This window comes from Trachemys scripta, chromosome 3 (assembly GCF_013100865.1).
Source record: "Trachemys scripta elegans isolate TJP31775 chromosome 3, CAS_Tse_1.0, whole genome shotgun sequence".
NCBI classification, from domain to species: Eukaryota; Metazoa; Chordata; order Testudines; family Emydidae; genus Trachemys; species Trachemys scripta.
In genome coordinates, this window is record NC_048300.1 from 167,960,322 (window position 1) to 167,981,831 (window position 21,510).

General features: G+C 39.5%; 1 protein-coding gene across 1 annotated transcript in view; it reads right to left on the minus strand.

Moving 5' to 3' along the window:
* Nucleotides 1-21,510, minus strand: part of PXDN (peroxidasin) — a 102,769-nt gene that overhangs the window by 41,748 nt on the left and 39,511 nt on the right. The window contains exons 8-14 of the mRNA XM_034766414.1: nucleotides 20,995-21,267; nucleotides 19,417-19,533; nucleotides 17,413-17,571; nucleotides 12,703-12,815; nucleotides 9,295-9,451; nucleotides 3,548-3,656; nucleotides 2,820-2,977 (exon numbers count right to left, since the gene is read on the minus strand). Coding sequence (XP_034622305.1) covers nucleotides 2,820-2,977; nucleotides 3,548-3,656; nucleotides 9,295-9,451; nucleotides 12,703-12,815; nucleotides 17,413-17,571; nucleotides 19,417-19,533; nucleotides 20,995-21,267 — 1,086 coding nt within the window. The remainder of the gene's footprint in view (nucleotides 1-2,819; nucleotides 2,978-3,547; nucleotides 3,657-9,294; nucleotides 9,452-12,702; nucleotides 12,816-17,412; nucleotides 17,572-19,416; nucleotides 19,534-20,994; nucleotides 21,268-21,510) is intronic.

Consider the following 21,510-nt stretch of genomic DNA (forward strand, 5'->3'; position numbering starts at 1 on the left):
TCTTCTGAAAATCTGGTCGTAACTGGATGTTGAGAACATTTGAAAATGTGGCCCAAAACTAATATCAGCTGAAGCTTTTCTACTCTCAGAACTCTGTTATCTTATACAAGCTTTTGATTACTTCAAAATATATTTATTACTATTATGTATTGTTTTATATGTTCTATAAATATTACAGCAATACAAAAAAGACATACACACCCTCCACCCTGCTCAGAATACAAGTGCCCCATTATGCTAGGAACCACTAAACACATCGGTAGTTGTGGTCCTTAATCTTACAATCTAATCAAAGACAAGTGAGTGTAACAAACAATAGGCAGGAAGAGGGGAGGAGGTTAACGGTAATAAAATAATGTGTTTATAGAGGCTAACAGCGTGCACAATTAAATGGTAATCACTCAAGAATAATGTTACATATGATCTGAATGCAAAATTCAAAGAGTAGGTGTCAATTATCTGCCCTACAAATAATATTTTCAGGACTATTCTGGCCTCTGTACACCATGGTGCAGAATCATCACTGGCTACTAAAGAACAGAACATAATACACTATTTTGAGGATTTTTAACACTTTAAGATGAGGATGATGTGGCTCTGCTACTCCAAGGCCTGTCCTTGTAATCAAGTCTCCCTTTCAATAACACCCCTTTATTATTTATTATATAGTCTTCTGAATCTCTCTCCTTTTGCTTTTTACTTGTGTGCAGTTGAGATAAATGCTTGTATGTTGTGGTAATCCTGGTTTCCATCAAAATTTCTGGAACAAGGATGTGAGCAGAATCAAACTTCCACATTTTTGGACAAGCTGGCCTGCAAAATTAATTTTTGCCACCATACTCCAAATGTAACACATTCCTGTCCATTACCACACCACTATATATAAGCCTGGTTTAAGATTTTTTTCTGAAGTGTTAGCAAGATGATTCTTTGGGATACAGCTGACATTCAATAGCTTCATTTAGTCAAAAGTTCATAGATTGGCAATTGTTAGGTTCCCCCAGTTTTTCTGCTGCAAAAGTGGGACCCATCCACTTGTTTTTTTCAACTTTAGTAGCAGCTTACATTCGTTAGCTTTGAAAACACAAACCAAACAAGTGCAAGGACTAGGGTTAGAAACTTAGGGGGAAGGGTGTTTAAATGAAAACATATTCTCTTTACATTTCTGGTTTTCTGAAATCCTGGGGCCATGGTTGTGGATTTTGAAGGGACCAAAAGCCAGCTCTGGTTGTGAATAGATATAAAATGTTGTCTGAGATTTTAGCTTTCAATTTTTAAATGAATTCACTTTGGCCATGCTCACGACCCTATTGTGTTCACTTTCAGCAAACATTAGAATGATTGGTTTTACTAGCATTAAAGTTGATAAAAATTAAATTTCAGTGTTTCATACATGAGTATTCATGAAAAAAGAATGTTAGATTTGGATGCACCAGTATTTATACTACAAATGCTTGCATCCAATTATGGAACAAACAAAAAAACCCTGTAATTATCCTAATAAACTGCAATTTCTCAAATGTTAAGATTCAAATACTTGCAATCTGTAGTAAAACAATGTTGAAGAAAATGTCAAATAATTCTGAATGATTAGCAGCAAACTCAATGAAATTATGATCTGTTTGTGGATGTTCTGTACTCAAAGAAGTCAAATTTGTGTGACAAATTATTCCTTGCAAATTGTTTGCTCAGCATTATAAGTAACTGTCCATTTTTACTAAAAATCTTATAGTGCTCTAATTCTACAAAGCTTACAGTCTTTGGCCTTGTACATATTGACCTAATTCAGGGCCACAGTTAAAATTTTAGGAAGTTACAGTGAAATTCTCAATTATAAACATCAAAAGTAGCATTTATAAGTAAAAGTATTTCCTCAGATTCCAGTCTAGCTGTAACATTTGGCTACATGCCACGTCTCAGAATCTCTCCTAAAACTCCATCATTATTTCCAAATGCTTTAGTCATAAGTCTCACGCATTGACACATTGTAGATCAACTGCCAAAAGCAAGAACGTATAGGCACGGCAGAACAATTAGCTTACAGTTCTCTTTGCAAGGGTGTCTAGCTCTAAATTTTTAGGCTGGACGTTATAATTCTGAATTACTTTTTTCTTACTATTTATAAAAAACAACAACAAACATATTTCTTAATAGCAAATTAAATTTGAGAACAGACTACCAGGAAACTGTTGTAGCTTAGTTTGATACTGTACTCTGCTTTAAGAACAAGTAACAATTACTTCAGGAAAACTGGTACAGAAAACGTAGAAACATTGTTCTGTAAAGTGATCACAAACAGTGCACAAATCTTTGCTGTTATACTATATCCTCTCTGTGATAAGACAAACAGGGATTCCCATGTTTTCTTTTGATGCAATAACCAATACAAATACTGTCTTAACAGTACATACTGAAAAATTCTAAATCTTGCTAAGAAACTATTAGCCAAATTCACCCCTTTGTTAACACCCTCCAACCCCGTGTACTTGAGGTGCGTTAGTTTTAACTGAGGGAAAAATTTGACTGCATCATTTTTTTCCTTAGTATGACAAATAGTGAAGAATTAAAATAACGTACCAGCTCATGTCAGACAAACAAGTTATATCAAAATATAAGAATGTGTGAATCAGTGACCCAAGTGAGCAATCTTTATTCATGTTGGTGAGCTCTTGCACACTCAAGAAGCCGTAATGACTTTAACAAGAGTAATAGCTGCACAATGGGGCACAGAGCTTTTAAAATTAATACTCCTTGAAGCATAATGAATTGAAATGGCTTATACACTACAAAACACAGAAAGTAAAGAAAAAGGTACTGACTTGTTCCATTTAGATCAACCATTAAACCATCTTGTACATGATCTTGAATTAGCTGTAATGTTCTTTCAAATATTTCTCCAGCTCTTGCTTGCTCAACAGTGTAAGGATCTCTTGGGTATCGAAATAAGGCTAGCAAATCATTTGGAGAACGAGGACGACTAACAGATAATAGAAAAAATAGTAAGTGTATACACAAGTACTAAAAGACTACAAATGGTTAAAAAAGTTTCTGCAACTTAAGATATCACTAGACGTGATTGACTATACCTTTGTTACTCATCCCAAAATGGAAGGCAAAAATAAATAAAAATAAATATCCACATTTAATACAAGATGACTGAAAAACATATTTAAACATGCAAATAGATTAAATTTGTATTAAAATGCATTAGATCCAACATTAAAATACCAGTAGGCTTTTGAATAAAACCAAGCTTTTTAAACGTTGGTTCCCCCAAAATAACTGAAATAACTATTCAAAACCTATTAGCTAAATTTGTTTGTTGGGGCACCTAGTGCAGTTTTCATTTAAAAATATGGCTTTCTTGCTAAATTGCTAGAATTCCAGAAACTAACCAGATGTTAAAGTTTAAAATCATTATATTGTCTCATCTTTCAGATGTATACTAGTACTGTAGTCACATAGGTTTACTGATTGTAGCATTTCTTTCAGCATACCCAAAATTAATATTCACTTCCTCATAAAAAGCCCCCAAAGTATATGATACCTGTCAAACAAATGTGTACGTGTTGAATTTATAGCTCTGTCAACCGTTGCAATTGCTTCAACAATTGATGTTGCTACAAATGGATCTCCATTTCGACTGACATTAGGAACTAGAAAAACATGAAGTTGCATATTACTGCAAAAATTACTGCATGCAAAAAAGTTACTCATATAAAGCAATGTCTAGACACTACATCATTTCAGTTTTACAAAGAAAACCACATTTCCTTAAGTTTTACTTCCTCCAAATTTAAAATTACTAATCATTTGGGAACTCTATTGAAACACATTTACATCCCTGCAGAATTAAGTTTTGTTTTGTTTTAAATGCCAGTTACAAATAAATGTTCAGTTAAAATTAAGCTACCGTAAAAATAAAACTATGTGTGAAAAACAAAACTATTTAAGTAGCTGTTAAATAGTCTTACAATTGTTATACAAACATGACCAAAGCAAAAAAAGTGAAGTCAATATTCTAGCTCAGCTTCTGCTTGTGGTGCAGCATATAAGCACCTTAAAAGTGTTTGCAACCAAAAGTCTATCCAGCATCCACTAAAGTCTATGGAAACATTCCCATTGATTTCAATGGATATTGGATTGGGCCCCAAGCATATGAGTCTAAGTGGTTAACATGAAACACTACAGTCAAAACCCACATATTTTTAGGCTTCATTTTTAATTTTAGAACACGTATTGCTGTATTACATAAGTTTGGAGGCTTTTCCTAAAAAGCTGTTAGAGATTCCGAAGTAGCCACGGGGAATCATTCATGGTTATCATCTTGGGATCTCTCTAGAAAGCAAGAGAGACCACTTTTGGGGGGGCTTTAAATCTTTGTTTTATTTTCAGCGTTATCTAGCCTCAGAAAAGTAGGCCAAGATCACAAGCTCAAAGACCACATATAAATCTTCATAATGCTAACAATGCAAGATCTCACGCATCCATGAGACTGCCTTTTTATGAAATGTTTGATCAGCAACTGCTGCTGTTGAAGCGCAGCTGGGTTCATACAATCTACCCCTTAGTGCCTCTCTCCTACCCTGTGTCGGGGATCACCAGATCCAGTGGCAATATCGAAAGATTCCCCAGAAAGGTTGGTAAAGTGACACTGAGAGAAGAGGGGGGAAAAGAGGCAGGTTTTCAGTGGGTACCTGATCTCCTTGATTATTACCTACCTCACACAGTTGTTATGAGGCTTAATTTTTGTAAAGATTTTTGAGATCTTCAAATGAAGATGCTATACAAGTGAAAAGTATTTTATTAATAATGTCACAGCACTGTAACTTTTAATGTGAGGCCACAGCCAATAGGCCAGAATGGGATGTGTGAATATACAAAACCAGCTTTAACTCTGCCTTGCTCTTGTTAGTTTGACATGAAAGTTTTACTTTACTGTAATATTTTTGTCCAATGTGCTTTTTAGAACACCCAGCGCACTCTTCAGAGCAAGGTTTCACTACTTTTCCATAACTGGAAGCTCAGCGTCTGACTCTATTACAGCTGTAGTAGAGTGGTCTTTCTGAGTAGTGATAAACATGCTTGGAAAAATAATTGTGGGGATCTGTTATGGGGTGTGCAGCTCCCCACACCAGTCCTGCCAGAGCTGAATTAGACCAGGTGGGCCCAATCAGCTAATTAGGCTGCAAACAGTGGAGCTTTAATCTGAAGGCAGCTAATTAGAGAGAATTTCACTTGCGAGGGACAGGTGGGGTTTCTACAAAAGACAGGAAATTGGAAGCGGAAAGGGTGGCAGGGAGAAGGTTGCAGTTACTCCCTGGGAGAAAGGAGATGTGTTTGAGATGCTGCAGAGACAAGTTGCCTAGAGTTACTCCCTGGGGAGAGGGAGAACATAACATAAGAACAGCCATACTGGGTCAAACCGAAGGTTCATCTAGCCCAGTATCCAGTCTTCCGACAGTGGCCAATGCCAGGTGCCCCAGAGGGAATGAAGAGAACAGGTAATCATCAAGTGATCCATCCCCCGTCACCCATTCCCAGCTTCTGGCAAACAGAAGCTAGGGAGTGAAGAGACTGTCAAATCCAGAGAAGTGGGAAGGGCCAGGAGGTATGGAAGTGGCTCATGGAAAGACAGTAACGTGCAGGGAATGGACCTTGGCTCCTGTGTAGAAGGTCCCTGAGCTGGAACCCAGAGTAGCGGGTATGCCCGGGTTCCCCTGCCAGCCACAGTGGGAAAGGCACTGAGGCAGTGAAGTGAAAGACTGCCTGAGATTACTGGAGAGCAGGAACTTTGATACACATCTAGTCTCTCTCCCCCATCCCCCAGAAGGCTGGAGGGCTGACTCTCAAAGAGAAGGTTGTGGTTCCTAGAATGAGAGAACAGCTGCAAAGGAGAAACTGATGGGGTGTAACTGCTGGAAGGGGCGTCAGCCTGACCAAGCTAATCCCTAGAACCGCCAGGAAGCGGCACCATCCAGCGGTAAGTAGAGCAACCCGTGACCGGATCTAAACAATTGAAGCAATGATCGGATGTCTAAACACATTTTTGCATTACTTTATTTTTGTTTTAAGTATTCGTTACCAATCACTCACTTTTTAGACTGATATGGTAGGCAAGTTTACAATTCAAAGACCGAGAGTCTCAATGTTTTCAAAAGGGAGAGGGGGGAAAGACTTATGAGGGTCCTACAAAAGGAGCTCAAGCAACTAGGTGGGTTTTTTTTGTTTTAATCTTTAAAAAAAGAGGTTCGAATTTTTCAAATATCGTTTTTTAAATTAATAAACTCTATCCCCATTGTATCCCACCTTAAATTTAATCCAGAGATTTTAGAAAGTTGCAATCTGGGGTAGGACACAATGGAGAAAGATCCCCCAGATGATAGCCTCCTCCAGAAATATCAATAAACTTGAGCCCTGTCTTTTTTGATATAAAAATAGAATTTGCACATAGCTAAGGATAGTTGACAAAACCTGAGCTCAGTTCCTCAGAAATATTCAGAGGCGTGGACCTGTCTTTCTTAGGCTTTTCTAATGTACCCATCACATTAGCATCCAAATTCATTTAGTTTCTCCGCAATGACTTTATTGTCTTTAAGTGCTCCTTTTTTATCTGGATTGTCCAGGGCTTCCTGCTTCTGATGTACTTAAAAGACATTTTGTTATTATCTTTTGAGCTTTTGGGTAGCTGTTCTTCAAACTCCTTTTTGGCTTTTCTTATTACATTTTTACACTTAATTTGGCAGTGTTTATGCTCCTTTCTATTTACCTCACTAGGATTTGACTTCCACATTTTAAAAGACGCCTTTTCATCTCTCACTGCTTCTTTTACATGGTTAAGCCATGGTGACTCTTTTTTAGTTCTTTTACTGTGTTTTTTTAATTTGGGGTATACATTTAAGTTGGGCCTCTATTATGGTGTTGTCATAAATATAAAGGGAAGGGTAACAACCTTCCTGTATACAGTACTATAAAATCCCTCCTGGACAGAGGCACAAAATCCTTTCACCTGTAAAGGGTTAAGAAGCTCAGGTAACCTTGCTGGCACCTGACCAAAAGGACCAATAAAGGGACAAGATACTTTCAAATCTGGGGAAGGGGGAGGGTATTGTTTTGTCTGTTCTTTGTCTGTCTGTTCTGTGTGCTTGCCGCAGACAGATCAAGAAAGCAAGCAATCCAACTCCATTAGGATTAGTAAGTACTAGCAAGGGAATGCGTTAGCTTACTTTTATTTTGGCTTGTTATTTTTTCTGTGATGAGAGGGAAGTGTATTCCTGGTTTTCTTTTTGTAACTTTAAAGTTTTGCCCAGGGGGAAATCCTCTGTGTTTTGAATCTGATTGCCCTGTGAGATTATCTTCCATTCTAATTTTACAGAGGTGCTTCTTTTAACATTTTTCTTTCTCTTGTTTATTTTCAAGCCTCCCCAGGAAAGGGGGTGTAGGGCTTGGGGGAATATTAGGGGAAAGTAGGAACTCCAAGTGGTCCTTTCCCTGAGTTTTGTCTAATCACTTGGTGGTAGCAGCCTTACCTAATCCAAGGTACAAGGGAGAATTTGTGCCTTGGGGAGTTTTTAACCTAAGCTGGTAGAAATAAGCTTAGGGGGGTCTTTCATGTGGGTCCCCACGTCTGTACCCTAGCTTTGAAAAGTGTCCATGGAGCTTGCAGGGATTTCACTCTAGTCACTGTACCTTTTAATTTCTGTTTAACAACCTCCTCATTTTTGCATACTTCCCCTTTCTGAAATTAAATGCAACAGTGTTGGGCTGCTGAGGTGTTCTTCCCACCACAGGAATGTTAAATGGTATTATATCATGGTCACTATTTCCAAGTGGTCCTGTTACAGTTACCTCTTGGACCAGATCCTGCACTCCACTCAGAACTAAATCGAGAATTGCCTCTCCCCTTGTGGGTTCCAGTACCAGCTGCTCCAAGCAGCAGTCATTTAAAGTATCGAGAAATTTTGTCTCTGCATTTTGTCCTGAGGTGACATGTACCCAGTCAATATGGGGATAACTGAAATCCCCCACTATTAGTGAGTTCTCTATTTTGATAGCCTCTCTAATCTCCTTAGCATTTCATCGTCACTATCACTGTCCTGGTCAGGTGGTCGATAATAGATCCCTAATGTTATATTCTTATTAGAGCATGGAATTACTATCCATAGAGATTCTATAGAACATGTGGATTCATTTAAGATTTTTACTTCATTTGATTCTACATTTTCTTTCACATACAGTGCCACTCCCCACCCCCCAGCATGACCTGTTCTGTCCTTCTGATATATTTTGTACCCCGGAATGATTGTGTCCCATTGATTGTCCTCACTCCACCAGATTTTTGTGATGCCTATTATATCAAAATCCTCCTTTAACACGAGGCACTCTAGTTCACCCATCTTATTATTTAGACTTCTAGCATTTCTTTACAAGCTCTTTAAAAACTTGTCACTGTTTATTTATCTGCCCTTTTCTGATGTGCCAGATTCTTTTTTATGTGAATGTTTCTTGTCTGATCTGGCCCATACTTTATGCTCTTCCATCCTCTCCTCCTGACTAAAACCTAGAGAATCTCTATCAATAACTGTCCTCTAAGAGAAGTCTCAGTCCAATCCATTTGTTCCTCTGCAGCAATCGGCTTTCCTATCTCCTTAGACCTGGAAGGGACCTTGAAAGGTCATTGAGTCCAGCCCCCTGCCTTCACTAGCAAGACCAAGTACTGATTTTGCCCCAGATCCCTAAGTGGCCCCCCTCAAGGATTGAGCTCACAACCGTGGGTTTAGCAGGCCAGTGCTCAAACCACTGAGCTATCCCTCCCCCCATCTCTTAATTTAAAAACTGATCTGCAACCTTTTTACCTTTAAAATTGCCAGTGGATTTATTGTCAAGTCATTCCCAAATGTCAGTTTGTGCATGGGACTAGCAAGTTCAGATAGAGCCAAAAAATATCTCAAGAGGAAACTAGTGTGGCCTCCTGCAGCCCAAAGCATTCTTTCAGACTTCAGTCATGAATATGCTTCAAGTATGCTAGGTTATGAAGTCACATAGATGCTTGAATATTAGAGATTTTGGCTGACTTATTCCCCAAGGGCCAGATTTTGAATCTGTTACTCACATTGGTGAGCTATTATTCACCTGAGTAGTCTCACTGAAATCAACACAATCACTTAGGTGAGGAAGGAGTTCACAAGCTGGCCTTTGGTGTTGAAACTGCATTTTTATGCCTTTAAGGTTAAACAGTACAAATTGTATTACCTAACTCATATCTTGCTACCCATTATAATTTATAAACCTTACCATTAACACTTAGTACCATGCTAACAGAGGAGTATCCTATAGTATTCCGGGCAACACATTCATATCGACCTTCATCAGCTGTTCCAACATCACGAATGGTAAGAAATCCCTCCGGACTAACATGAAACTTTCCACTTTCTGTTACCTGAACTCCATCCTGCAGCAAAGCACAATGCTCAGTTATTCTGAATGTATCATCTCTGGCAATTTTATTAGCATTTTAAATTGTTTTTAGATTTTGAATATTTTTTTTCTTCTAGCAGTGTGAACTTGTTCTCAGAACAGTAATAGATTATCTTTATTTCATACCAATTTTATATGCCAAGTCAATCATTTAAATTAACCCAACAGAAATCCATTAATAAATCTCAGAGAGAAACTTTTTTTATAGTTTAGATAACAAAATTTACCAAGAAAAAGCAGCATAACTCACAGTACTGCACCATTCTATTGAGACAGGATGGTTTGCAGGCAGAACAGTATACAGAATGTATTTATTATGTCTATGAACTTAAAAAAGCAATACAAAATATCTTCACAGTTGTGTGCCCTTTCCATATAAAATGCAGGCCCAACAAATACTAAAACAACACCCTGTGGGGCCATATACTGTAGGGAATGGATTTAATTCACTTGAATACAAATTCTCATTCATATTCACTTGAATACAACCTCCTGTAACTGAATGCTTTGGCAAAATGCTAATTATCCTCAGAGGAGGGAGAACAGAAACACTGCCATTCAGACTCCTTTCCCACCTCTAATACTGGGAAAAGAGGAAATCCTAGTCCCCACTCGTGGCAGAGGCACCCAGTAGCCCCTCTGCTGGCACTCAGCCCTGCAGCCTGATCTCAGTACCCCACCCATTCCACGGGGAAGGAGAGGAATATTGCCAATAATTCAGCAGGAAGATGGAGTTCAGTACCCTCTCCACAGGGCCATGAGCCGTAGCTCTGAACACATTTCCCTGTGTTCTGTGCCTTCTCAGTACATTATTGTTGCCTCTCAGCTAAGCAGTGGTTGAGGCCTTAGGGCCTTGCTGCAGGTCAGTTTCCATTATTGGAGAGAAACTGATGTCAAGTGCACTATCATTTGTTTATTTCCACTATGTACTGTTCTCATCTGCATTGTGTAGGCGAGTTCTGTTATTTTTCAACCAAAACAGACTCCAGAGATGCCTACCACATATTTGAAACTCCAGCTTAGTCATGCTGAATAGTCACCAGGAACAGCTGCCTTCATCTCTGTCCCACAAGGTTGCCCATCCCAAAAGCCAAGAGACTATCTGCTGCAGTCAGTGGAGCAGAGACACAGCCTCCTCTCCTGGGCAGCTCTGCGCTTGCAGGATGAGTGGGGGCAGTGGCATGTAACCAAATGTCTCCCCCCGCCATGCTTCGCCTCTGTTTGGAGGGGAGAAATCCTCCCCCGCTCCAAATGCGCCCACGGTCGCCCCCAATAACCCCTCCCAGTGTGGCTTCCTTTGCTTCCCTGCCATTTTCTGCAGGGAAACACAGGAAATCTGCGGGGGGAGAGGAAGGAGAGGAAGTGCGTGCCATTTTCTGCGGGTGTGCAGTCCCGCAGAATCCCCCCAGGAGTATACTGTGTACTTTATAGGCACTAAATTTCAGAAATCTCAGTGGTCATTGTAAATTAGCTCCAGGGTTTTCAGATGTGCAATCCAGCGTACTCCGGAACTTAAAAATCATGGAAGACTCAGATTGCAGTTGAGTGTGAATACAGCAACAGTGGCAGGATTCAGCAGAGGTTTTATTTTTTTAATAAAGTAAAGACTATTGGGCTTCTCAACCACCAGAAAGGAGTAGGGAGCAAGGCATAGTGGTGATGAGGACTCCCTGGCTCTTGCCAAAATGAGATGGGAGAGCAGATACTGTTCCCTGCAGGACATACAATGAACATTAAGCTAAAATAGTCAATCAAATTTTGAATAATTTATTTTTATTTAAAAAATGTATGGAAGTGCTTATTGCAAGAGAGCAAGAAAAAAAATACAAAACAAAATAATTAAAAAATTAGAAGCCAACCAACCCAGATACGAAATCATCATATGAAACATAGGTGGCAAAAGGCAAACCCATTAATCATCAGGAAAGTCAACTACAAAAAGAAATCAATTAATCACTGATAGAAAGAATGGGAATAAAACAAGGTTAACAGATGCAACTAAAAAACAAAAACCAGAACCACACAAACCCAAGAAAGGAAGGAGGCCAAAGAACTGTCGAGAATAAGGCCATCAAAGTGCAGCGAGTCCTAATTGAAAGTGATATTCATCTAATCCACATGTTATGTATCTGCAGTCATTTACAAAAACCATGCTTTTGAAAGTTGGGGCATATGGGGAGACTTGTTATGCAATAATTAAAGCAGTATTATAGTGGTATGAGAATCAAGGAAATTAAAGATTCATATTGGCGCTTTATTCTTAACTCATGTAATTGGACACTAGTATAGTGTAGCATGCTATACATGATCACGTACTGTTGTCAGATTCTTGCAATGGTTAAGACTACAGTGGAAATCGAAGACTGAGTGGGAGGCCTGCCTGACTTTTCTTGCTTTCGTTAGTTTTCATTTGTTTAGGTTAATATCTCTGTGTGAGATTTTTTCATTACGATACTCTCATTTACAGAAAATATTTTTCAAGATCTTTGTCAAAGAAGCACAAATAGAAAGGTACAATTCAACAACTTCACCATGAGCCACCAACCACTTTCCTGGTTGAAGTTACAGTACTGTCTAGGGCCTCCACAATGCCAGCAAAACATCTGCAAGCAGTCCTTATCCTATCCTTGATATAGGCTTGTAATTTCCAGAGCTACACAAAACTGAAATAGAAAAGCCTTTGCAATACCTTTGAACATCCTTTTTCAAATCTGGAATGTGAATTTTAGGCACAATTCCTGTATTAGAGGTGCTCCACAGGCCTCATCTATTCCTAAAACTTAGATCAACCTAGGTATATCGCTCAGGGATGTGAAAAATTTCACACCCTGTACAATGTACTTAGGTGACCCTACCCACCATTGTAGATGCAGCTACATTGATGGAATTCTTCCATCAACCTAGCTATCGCCTCTTGGAGAGACTGATTACCTACATCAATGGAAAAACCCTTCTGTCATTGTAAGAAGCATCTACACTACAGTACTTCAGTGGAACAGCCACTGTGCAATAGCTGTGCCACTGTAACGTAGACAAATTCTCAGGTTAAGTACCTACACTCTGAACACCCTTGGCAGCACAGATGCCTGAGCTGCTGATGTCATTTGAGGTTAGACACAAAACAAGCAACAATCAGCCACAGCACACCTAATAAAGCCTGATTTAACTGTGGTGAAATCTGAAAAAGTCACTGCATTCTAAAGTAATCTAACAAAGATTTATTACCTTATTCCATGTTATTACTGGCTCAGGCTCTCCTTGAGAACTGCATGGAATCTGAACGTTTGTGCCAACTTCTACTGTCATATCACTCGGAACGTTAGCAAACACAGGGGTAACTAAAACGATGTTACATGGACACAATAAAAAATATGAAAGTATTTTAAGATTATACAATAAAGAAAATTACAAAGGCATAGCTCAAAATCACATACAACAACTTAGCTGAACGAATGCAGTAAGAGCTGCACATACAACAGTTGAATCTTTATTATGGCACTAAAAACAGGAAAACTTTTTCAAGTAAGTATCAGAGGTATGTATGGCCTTTTTGTGAGGGATGTGCTTTTCCAGGCCAATCTGACCAAATTTTGAAGTTGGAAGACTTGGAAAAATTTGCAGTTCATAAATGCTTTGTTAAGACTAGGACTTGCAGGGCTATAAGACTGGGCCTGGGATGAGAAGCCTGAAGAGTGGAGACTGGGACTGTCTAAGTCTGGAGAATGGGACTGAGATGAGAAATCAGGAGAAAGACAGAATTGGGACAGGTTGGAGGGGACAGGGCACAAAGGGTCATGGCTGGGGGAAATAGGCAGAGGAGTCTGTGCCCTCCCATCCAGACACTGAAATGTCAAAAGTGCTGAGAACTGGAGACAATGGGCGCTGTGCTTTTGACATATAAAGTGGTATGTAATGCTAAGTAAAAAAAAAAATCAGGTACCAGGTGTCTCAAACTGGCACCCAAAACTAATGGATACTTTTGACCTACATCTCTGTGTGTCCCTGTTCCCCAGGTGCAAAACGGGGATAATAGTATTCCCTCATCTCACAGAGATGTTGCAAAAATAAATTCATTAATATTTGTGAAGCCCTCAGATACTATAGTGATGAGCACCACAGAACAGCTCAGGTTAAAAAGGAATAATCCTGTCTGCAGACAATTAAGGCATGGAGCAACATATTGAACAATGAGGTGAAAACAAAATTTTGAGTTACTTCTCATTAAGTGAGCACCATAAATTATAAATAATGATATCCTATTTCCTAGAACTGGAAGGGACCTTGAAAGGTCATTGAGTCCAGCCCCCTGCCTTCACTAGCAGGACCAAGTACTGATTTTTGCCCCGGATCCCTAAGTGGCCCCCTCAAAGATTGAACTCACAACCCTGGGTTTAGCAGGCCAATACTCAAATCACTGAGCTATCCCTCTCCCCCCTCTAGTCTGTTGTACAGGCAACTTTTTGGTGGCACTTTCTAACTTCTGTGTGATTGACTTTGCAACCTAAATAATATTCTTTCAACATAGTTTCTTGAATGTAATATTTTGTATAAATTCAGCAACATTTAGATTTAACTTTAATTAATGAGTTTAGTCAGTGAACATAATTTTTTAGCCCTGCAGCTTCTGTCCTTGTCCACTCTAGATTCCTCACTGATATCAGTACTGGTTTCTTTTTAGCTGAAGTCAATGGGTGTTTTCCCTGAGCAACGACTGAACTCAATGAGATTAAACATAATTCAAAAGCATTTTCAGTTAGTAATATTACTTGAAACACTGATATGTCGACAAAGAGGATCAAGTACAAAACACAAACTAAAATGTTTCCACTTAATCCTTAGAGGCAGATTATGAAAAAAGAAAAAAAAATGGGAAATGGACAACATTTTTCATGTTGTTTGATTTTCTGTTTCAGGAAGACACTGAATACTATGGGAAGGCCATCTTTCTCTTGCTCTGGGAACAGAAAATTTTGGGGTTCTGGCCACCAACACATCATGAAAAAAACCATAGCCTAATTAGTTACACATGTACAGCATGTCTTATGGGAAACACACGCAGAAGAAAGGGAAAATTTTCACAACACAAAAATACCCCAAAAAATCTGAGAAAACAGTCATCCAAAGAGTAAACCTCCCTCCACAAAAAAATAAATCAGAAAAATGTCTTAAAGAGAGCAACATTTTCTTCAAACAAAAGTACTCTGACATAAATACTGGTCAGCTTCTGACCTTTTCATTTATTAAGCAAACAGTAAGGAAAACCGGAAGCTAAAAATACACGTCGTCAGAATTTATGAGAATGAACAGCAAAGTTTCCAACTGACAAAAAAAAAAAAAAAATCCTATTCTGTTAGGCTCTGAGCCAACAAAGCACATATACACATGCATAACTATAAGCATATGAGCTTTCCTGTTGACTTCAGTCAAGATCACAGTCCTATTGAGCTAGATGCTGAACAAACAGAGACAACCGAGTTCCTTATCTTTGCTACCCATTGAATGATGGGACTACTCACATGTCCATAGTTAAGCATGTATGTAAGGGATTTGCTGGACTAGGTTCTAAGCTAAAACAATGAGGAGTCCGGTGGCACCTTAAAAACTAACAGATCTACTTGGGCATAAGCTTCCGTGGGTAAAAACCCACTTTTTCAGATGCATGCAGTGAAAATTACAGATGCAGGCATAAATATACTGAGAAATGAAGAGAAGGGAGTTACCTTACCAGTGGAGAACCAGTGTTGACAAGGCCTCACAGTATGCCAACATTTTTATGGCTGATTTAGAACAATGCTTCCTCAGCTCTCTCCCCTAGTGCCCTTCCTCTACCTGCGTTACATTGATGACATCTTCATCATATGAACTTATGGGAAGAAGGCTCTTGAAGAATTCCACCTGGATTTCAACAATTTCCACCCCACCATCAACCTCAGCCTGGACCAGTCCACACAAGAGCTCCACTTCCTGGACGCTACAGTGTAAATAAGTGATGGTTACATAAACACCACCCTATAGAGGAAACCTACTGACCGTTTTACTTACCTACATGCCTCCAACTTCCATCCAGGACACATCACACAATCCACTGTCTACAGCCAAGCCCTAAAATACAACCTAATTTCTCCAATCCCTCAGACAGAGAATAACACCTAAACCATCTTTAGCAAGCATTCTTAAAACTACAATACCCACTGTGATGAAATGGGACTGTTCTTAATGTTTTCTCTGAATACTGTGTGGGTGCCTGTGACGCAGCAGGGAGAGGGGAGTATTGACCTGGGAAGGTTGCAGGGGAGTTTTGCTGTGACTGTCTGCATAGGAGATGAGAAACTTTCCTTGAGGCCAGATACCTGAGCATGTAACATTGGAGCCAGGTGACACCTTTGCCTGGGAAACTGGACAAAGGCTGGGGGAGGAGCCGGGGGGAGGCTGGGTGAGACAGCTGGAGGGAGTTTCAGTTTGGAGATGGCTGGGAAAATGGAGGGGAGCCCAGATGGGGCTCTGGCCTCCCTGGGGCCCCCCCAAATGGACTTGACTGAGGGAGTCCTATTGTCTGTACCTGCAAGACCTGTCTTGGACTGTGTTCCTGTAGTCTAAATAAACCTTCTGTTTTACTGGCTGGCTGAAAGGCATGGTGAATCGCAGGAAGCCGGGGGTGCAGGGCCTTGTCTCCCCCAAACTCCATGACACCCACCTGAGGAAGTGAGGAAACAGATTGACAGAGTGAGATGAGTACCTAGAAGTCACCCAGACTGCTGTCCTACAGGACAGGCCCAACAAGAAAAACAACAGAAAACCACTGGCCATCACATACTGTCCTCAGCTAAAACCTCTCCAGCACATCATCAAAGATCGACAACCTATCCTGGAAAACAATCCCTCACTCTCACAGACTTTGGGAGGCAGGCCAGTCCTCGCTTACAGACAGCCCCCAAACCTGAAGCAAATACTCACCAGCAACTACACTACACACCATACCACAGAAACACTAACCCAGGAACCAATCCCTGTAACAAACCTGTTGACTATTCTGTCCCCATATCTACTCTAGCAACACCATCAGAGGATCCAACCACATGAGTCACATCACCAGGGGCTCATTCACCTCCACATCTACTGATGTGATATATGCCATCATGTGCCAGCAATGCCCCTCAACCGGGTACACTGGCCAAACCAAACAGTCTCTACGTAAAAGAATGAATGGATACAAATAAGACATCGGGAATGGTAACATACAAAAGCTAGTACGAGGACACTTCAATCTCCCTGGACAGTCTATAACAGATTTAAAAGTAGCCATCCTTCGACAAAAAAACTTCAAAAACAGGCTTCAAAGAGAAACTGCAGAGCTACAATTCATTTGCAAACTTAACACCATTAATTTGGCCTTGAATAGGGACAGGGAGTGGCCAGCTCACTACAAAAGCAATTTTCCCTCTCTTGGTACTGACACCTCCTCATCAATTATTGGGAGTGGACCACATCCACCCCGATTGAATTGGCCCTGTCAACACTGGTTCTCCACTTGTAAGGTAACTCCCGTCTCTTCGTGTGTCAGTATATTTATGCCTGCATCTGTAATTTTTACTCTATGCATCTGAAGAAGTGGGTTTTTTTACCCACAAAAGCTTATACCCAAATAAATCTGTTAGTCTTTAAGGTGCCACCGGACTCCTCATTGTTTTTGTGGACACAGACAAACAGGTCTACCCCTCTGATACTCAAATATTAACTCCAACTTTCAAACATGGTTTACAAGAGGAAAATAATAAGTCAAGCATTCCAATGAGTATTTTAACATAAGTCTAAGACCCATATTTATAAAGGTGCTTAATTGCCTAACTTCCCTTGATACTCCCTCAATAGCTGTTAAAATCTGGCCCTAAATGTACTTTTTCTAAACAGACACAAATATGGATATAGTGAACATACCTCTAGGTTGTACTGTTAACTGTACAGCTGTTCTTTGGGATCCTACAATGTTGACGGCTTGACATTCATATTGGCCTTGGTCATGTAGAGCAACTCTGGAAATCCTCAGTGTTCCAGATGATAGCACTAGATGTCTTCTATCTACAGAGAGTTGGCTCCCTGAAACACAGCATTTGTTATTTACTAATTACAGCCATGTATAATAAAATACTATCTATATTCCAGAGACAACCCAGAGCCATTTAGTATTTGATAAAGCCCATATAATTTTTTTAAATAAAAAAGTAGAGGTTTCACAAAACAAATTATTTAGAAAAAATGTTTTGAAACTACTACCTACTCTCCAGAACACACACTGTGGCATGGTCTACACTAGGAAATTAGGTCGGTATAACTACATCGCTCAGGGGTGTAAAAAATCCACAACCCTGAACAATGCAGTAAAGTTGACTCAACCCCTGGTATAGAAAATGCTAGATCAATTGAAGAATTCGTCCATCAACCTAACTGCCGCCTCTCAGAGAGGTGAGTACCTAAGCTGATGGGAGAACCTCTCCCATCAGCATAGGTAGCATCTTTACTGAAGCACTATAGCAGCACAGCTGCAGCGATGCCACTGTAGTGATTTCTGTGGAGACAAGCCCTCATGTCCCTGACCTCTTCCACATCTACTTTTTACAGCAGAAAACAGAGAAAAGCAGGATATTCACACCGAAGAAGCATCAAGTCAACAAATCACTATAGGAAGTATGCAAATGGAGAGCATTGTTACTTTCATGTCATCACGTAGGAAGAAAAGTCACCATTCATCTCTTCTCTCCATCTCACCCACCTAACTATCAGAAAAAAGTGTACAGCCCTGCTGAACCGGATATACCAACGTAAAAGGAATTAAACAAAATGCATAAAAATAAGGCTAAGTGCCAGTCTTGTCCACCCACCCCTGTTACCTTTCCACCCTACTCTATTTTTCTTCATCTGCGGCCACTGTACATAATATTTGTTTGGAGCCACCTCAAGAAGTGGAGGAGAGGGAAAATCCATAGATACTGTCAGTGCCTCAATGATCAAGTTCTTACTAGAACTCTGCTTTATCTGCCACCACTTGCAACCTCCTGTGAGTTGCTTTTCCTGCTATAGCCTCACCCTACCACTATGCTGGTACATGTAATAGATCAGGGGTAGGCAACCCATGGCACGCATGCCAGAGGCGGCACGCGAGCTGATTTTCAGTGGCGCTCACACTGCCCAGGTCCTGGCCACTGGTCCGGGGGCTCTGCATTTTAATTTAATTTTACATGAAGCTTCTTAAACATTTTAAAAACCTTATTTATTTTACATACAACAATAGTTTAGTTATATATTATAGACTTATAGAAAGAGACCTTCTAAAAATGTTAAAATGTATTACGGGCACGCAAAACCTTAAATTAGAGTGAATAAATGAAGACTCGGCATACCACTTCTGAAAGGTTGCCGACCCCTGTAGTAGATCTACTTACTGATCTTATGTACACTATCATTTCTATCACCCTTGAATTTGGCCTAGCATCTTTACAGTACCATTCCTGAAATGTAGTCCACTAGAGTGGACCCCTGTGCCCAGGCCAAGTCATATTACCTCCAGTTTGAACCTCCATTTGGTCATTTATTTTGTTTAAGTCTCTATGCAGTGGAACAGGTGCCAGTGCTAGTGGATTATAGCTCAGGATCAGCGCCTAAGTCTTTCATCTACTCCACATGAATGGAAAGAATATTTCTTGTACAAACATTTTACAGATGGCAGTTAAAGATGATCACATTATATGTTTAATCTACTTAGATTTATAACTACTAAGTGTTTTACATTAACTGACCAACTTGAGATCGTCCATCAGAGACAAAGAAGTTTTTAAGGCAATTGTATAGCACACACATACACATTTTCTGCTATTTCATAAGTGATTCTAAAAGGGATGTAATATTTACAAGGTTTAAAAGTAAAACCTCTAATCAACTTCTTACCTCCTTTAGTCCAGGCAATAACGGGCTGTGGATAGCCTTGCGCTTCACAAGGGAAATCGACAGTGTGGCCCTCAATCACTATTCTGTCTTGAGGAGTGACAGTAAACTGAGGTACAGCTACAGGAGGGAGAAGAGAACACGTTAAACAACAATTGAAAGATGTTCCATTGGCTGATATTACTTATTTTCTATGTGACTTGCACAGTTCTGTGGGGAAAGGGATCCTGCTAGCTCTTTTAGATTGTAAGCTCTTTGGGGCATGAATTGTCTCTAACATATATGGACAGAGCCTAGCACAATGGGGGCCTGATCTCAGTAGGGATCTCTAGGCATTACTATAATACAAATAAATAATAAATAATAATCATAATAATAGATCCAAAATATGTTGTACCTTAAGACTGGTATAATCAAGTAGAGAATGTTCTCTGGATTCAAAATATCTTGCTTTCTTTCTTTCTTTAAAAAAATCCTCAACTAAATTATGAAGAAAACACAATGTGATCACAACCAGCCTGAGCTGCTCTTTTCTTGTAACACACACACAGTGCCTTTATACAAAAGAAAACCAATGAACGAAGTATAGGCCAGCTTCTGCAGTAACATTGTAGCATTACCAATGAGAGCGGGCATTTGTTCAGTTCTCAAAATACATCCACCAGTCAGCTGATGGAAAAGTGGAACTAAACACGTAAGGGCAATTTGTTTTCTATAATTTGAAAAATAACTATGTATTCGTTGACATGGTTCTTGCTCTAAGGAGTTTACAATCTAAAAGAAAAAAAAAAAGTGGGAAAATCCCAAAACTGATGAGGAGAGAACAAATTTAAATTTTTAAAAGATATTAGAAACCTATGGAAAAATATAACTGCTAGTATCACTTCCAGTTTTAAAGACTAGAGAGCAATAGCCTATGTATAAAAGCCTATGTACGCATATAGTGTTCCTGAAAATATTTTATATTCTAGGCTACTGGCAAATTACGCTGAAAATAAAATTACACTGATTACATAATTTGTACTACTATAATTGCCAGTTCACAGAAAAGCTGTACAAATGATCTGGGGGCTGAATGGATTCCTAGCTTCCATGCAGCAAATCAGTCAAAAGAAAAATGATTAGGAAAGATGGGTGACACAGAACCATACTCAGAACTCCATGTCCAGTAGTACATGCATACATCTTAATCTTTAGACAAGCCATGTGCTGCAGAAAACATTTGGGGCCCACACAAACTGGGCACTGACAGTGTGTATAGATGTGATTATCTAAACAGACCAGCAGACAAAATCTTGAACAGCAGACATTTCAAAACATGAATGAGGATATAAACATTTGTGTATAATTCTTCCAAAGTTTTATTTTTAGATTAAGGGCCTGAGATTCTGCTCTCGCTGAAGTCAATTGCAAAATCCTATTGACTATATTAGGAGAGGGAACAGGGTACACAATTAAAATAATGCACTTATGGTTTAATTCATTTCCAGCTATTTAGAAAACAAAATATAAATAAGTTTCCTTTGAATTAATTTGTAGTTTTGAAAAATATAACGTCTTTCCTTGTTTAATATTACTTACCTTGCACTATGATGTAAGCAGTTGCATGGATATTATCTATACTGTTGGTTGCAAAACAGGTATACTCGCCACTATCTTCCTGGTTCACATTTTGTATGTAAAGGCCTCCTGAAGGAGTTATTGTGATGCGAGGATCATTTGGTAAGGGGGTTCTGTCGCCTTTTGTCCATGTGATCCGCGGTTGGGGATGGCCGGTTGCACTGCATTCCAAAGTAACACTTTCTCCAACTAATACTTCTGTATTTTGTGGGTGGATCACAAAACTTGGCCTGGCTGTCAGAAGAGAACCGTGCTTAAATGTGGCTTTCATCCATTTCCAGACCTTTATAAACATCAACAGGCTAGAAGAAAAACCCTTATAAAATTGTGTTGAAGGAATTTATGAAAAAAATATCAGAGCACAAAGCACACTTTAGATAATCAGTTGCTGTTTAAAAGGTTCTTTTCACCAAGAACGAAACTGATACAGAGAAAACAAACTGACTTTAGACAAAGTGCTGTTTAATGCACAAAATG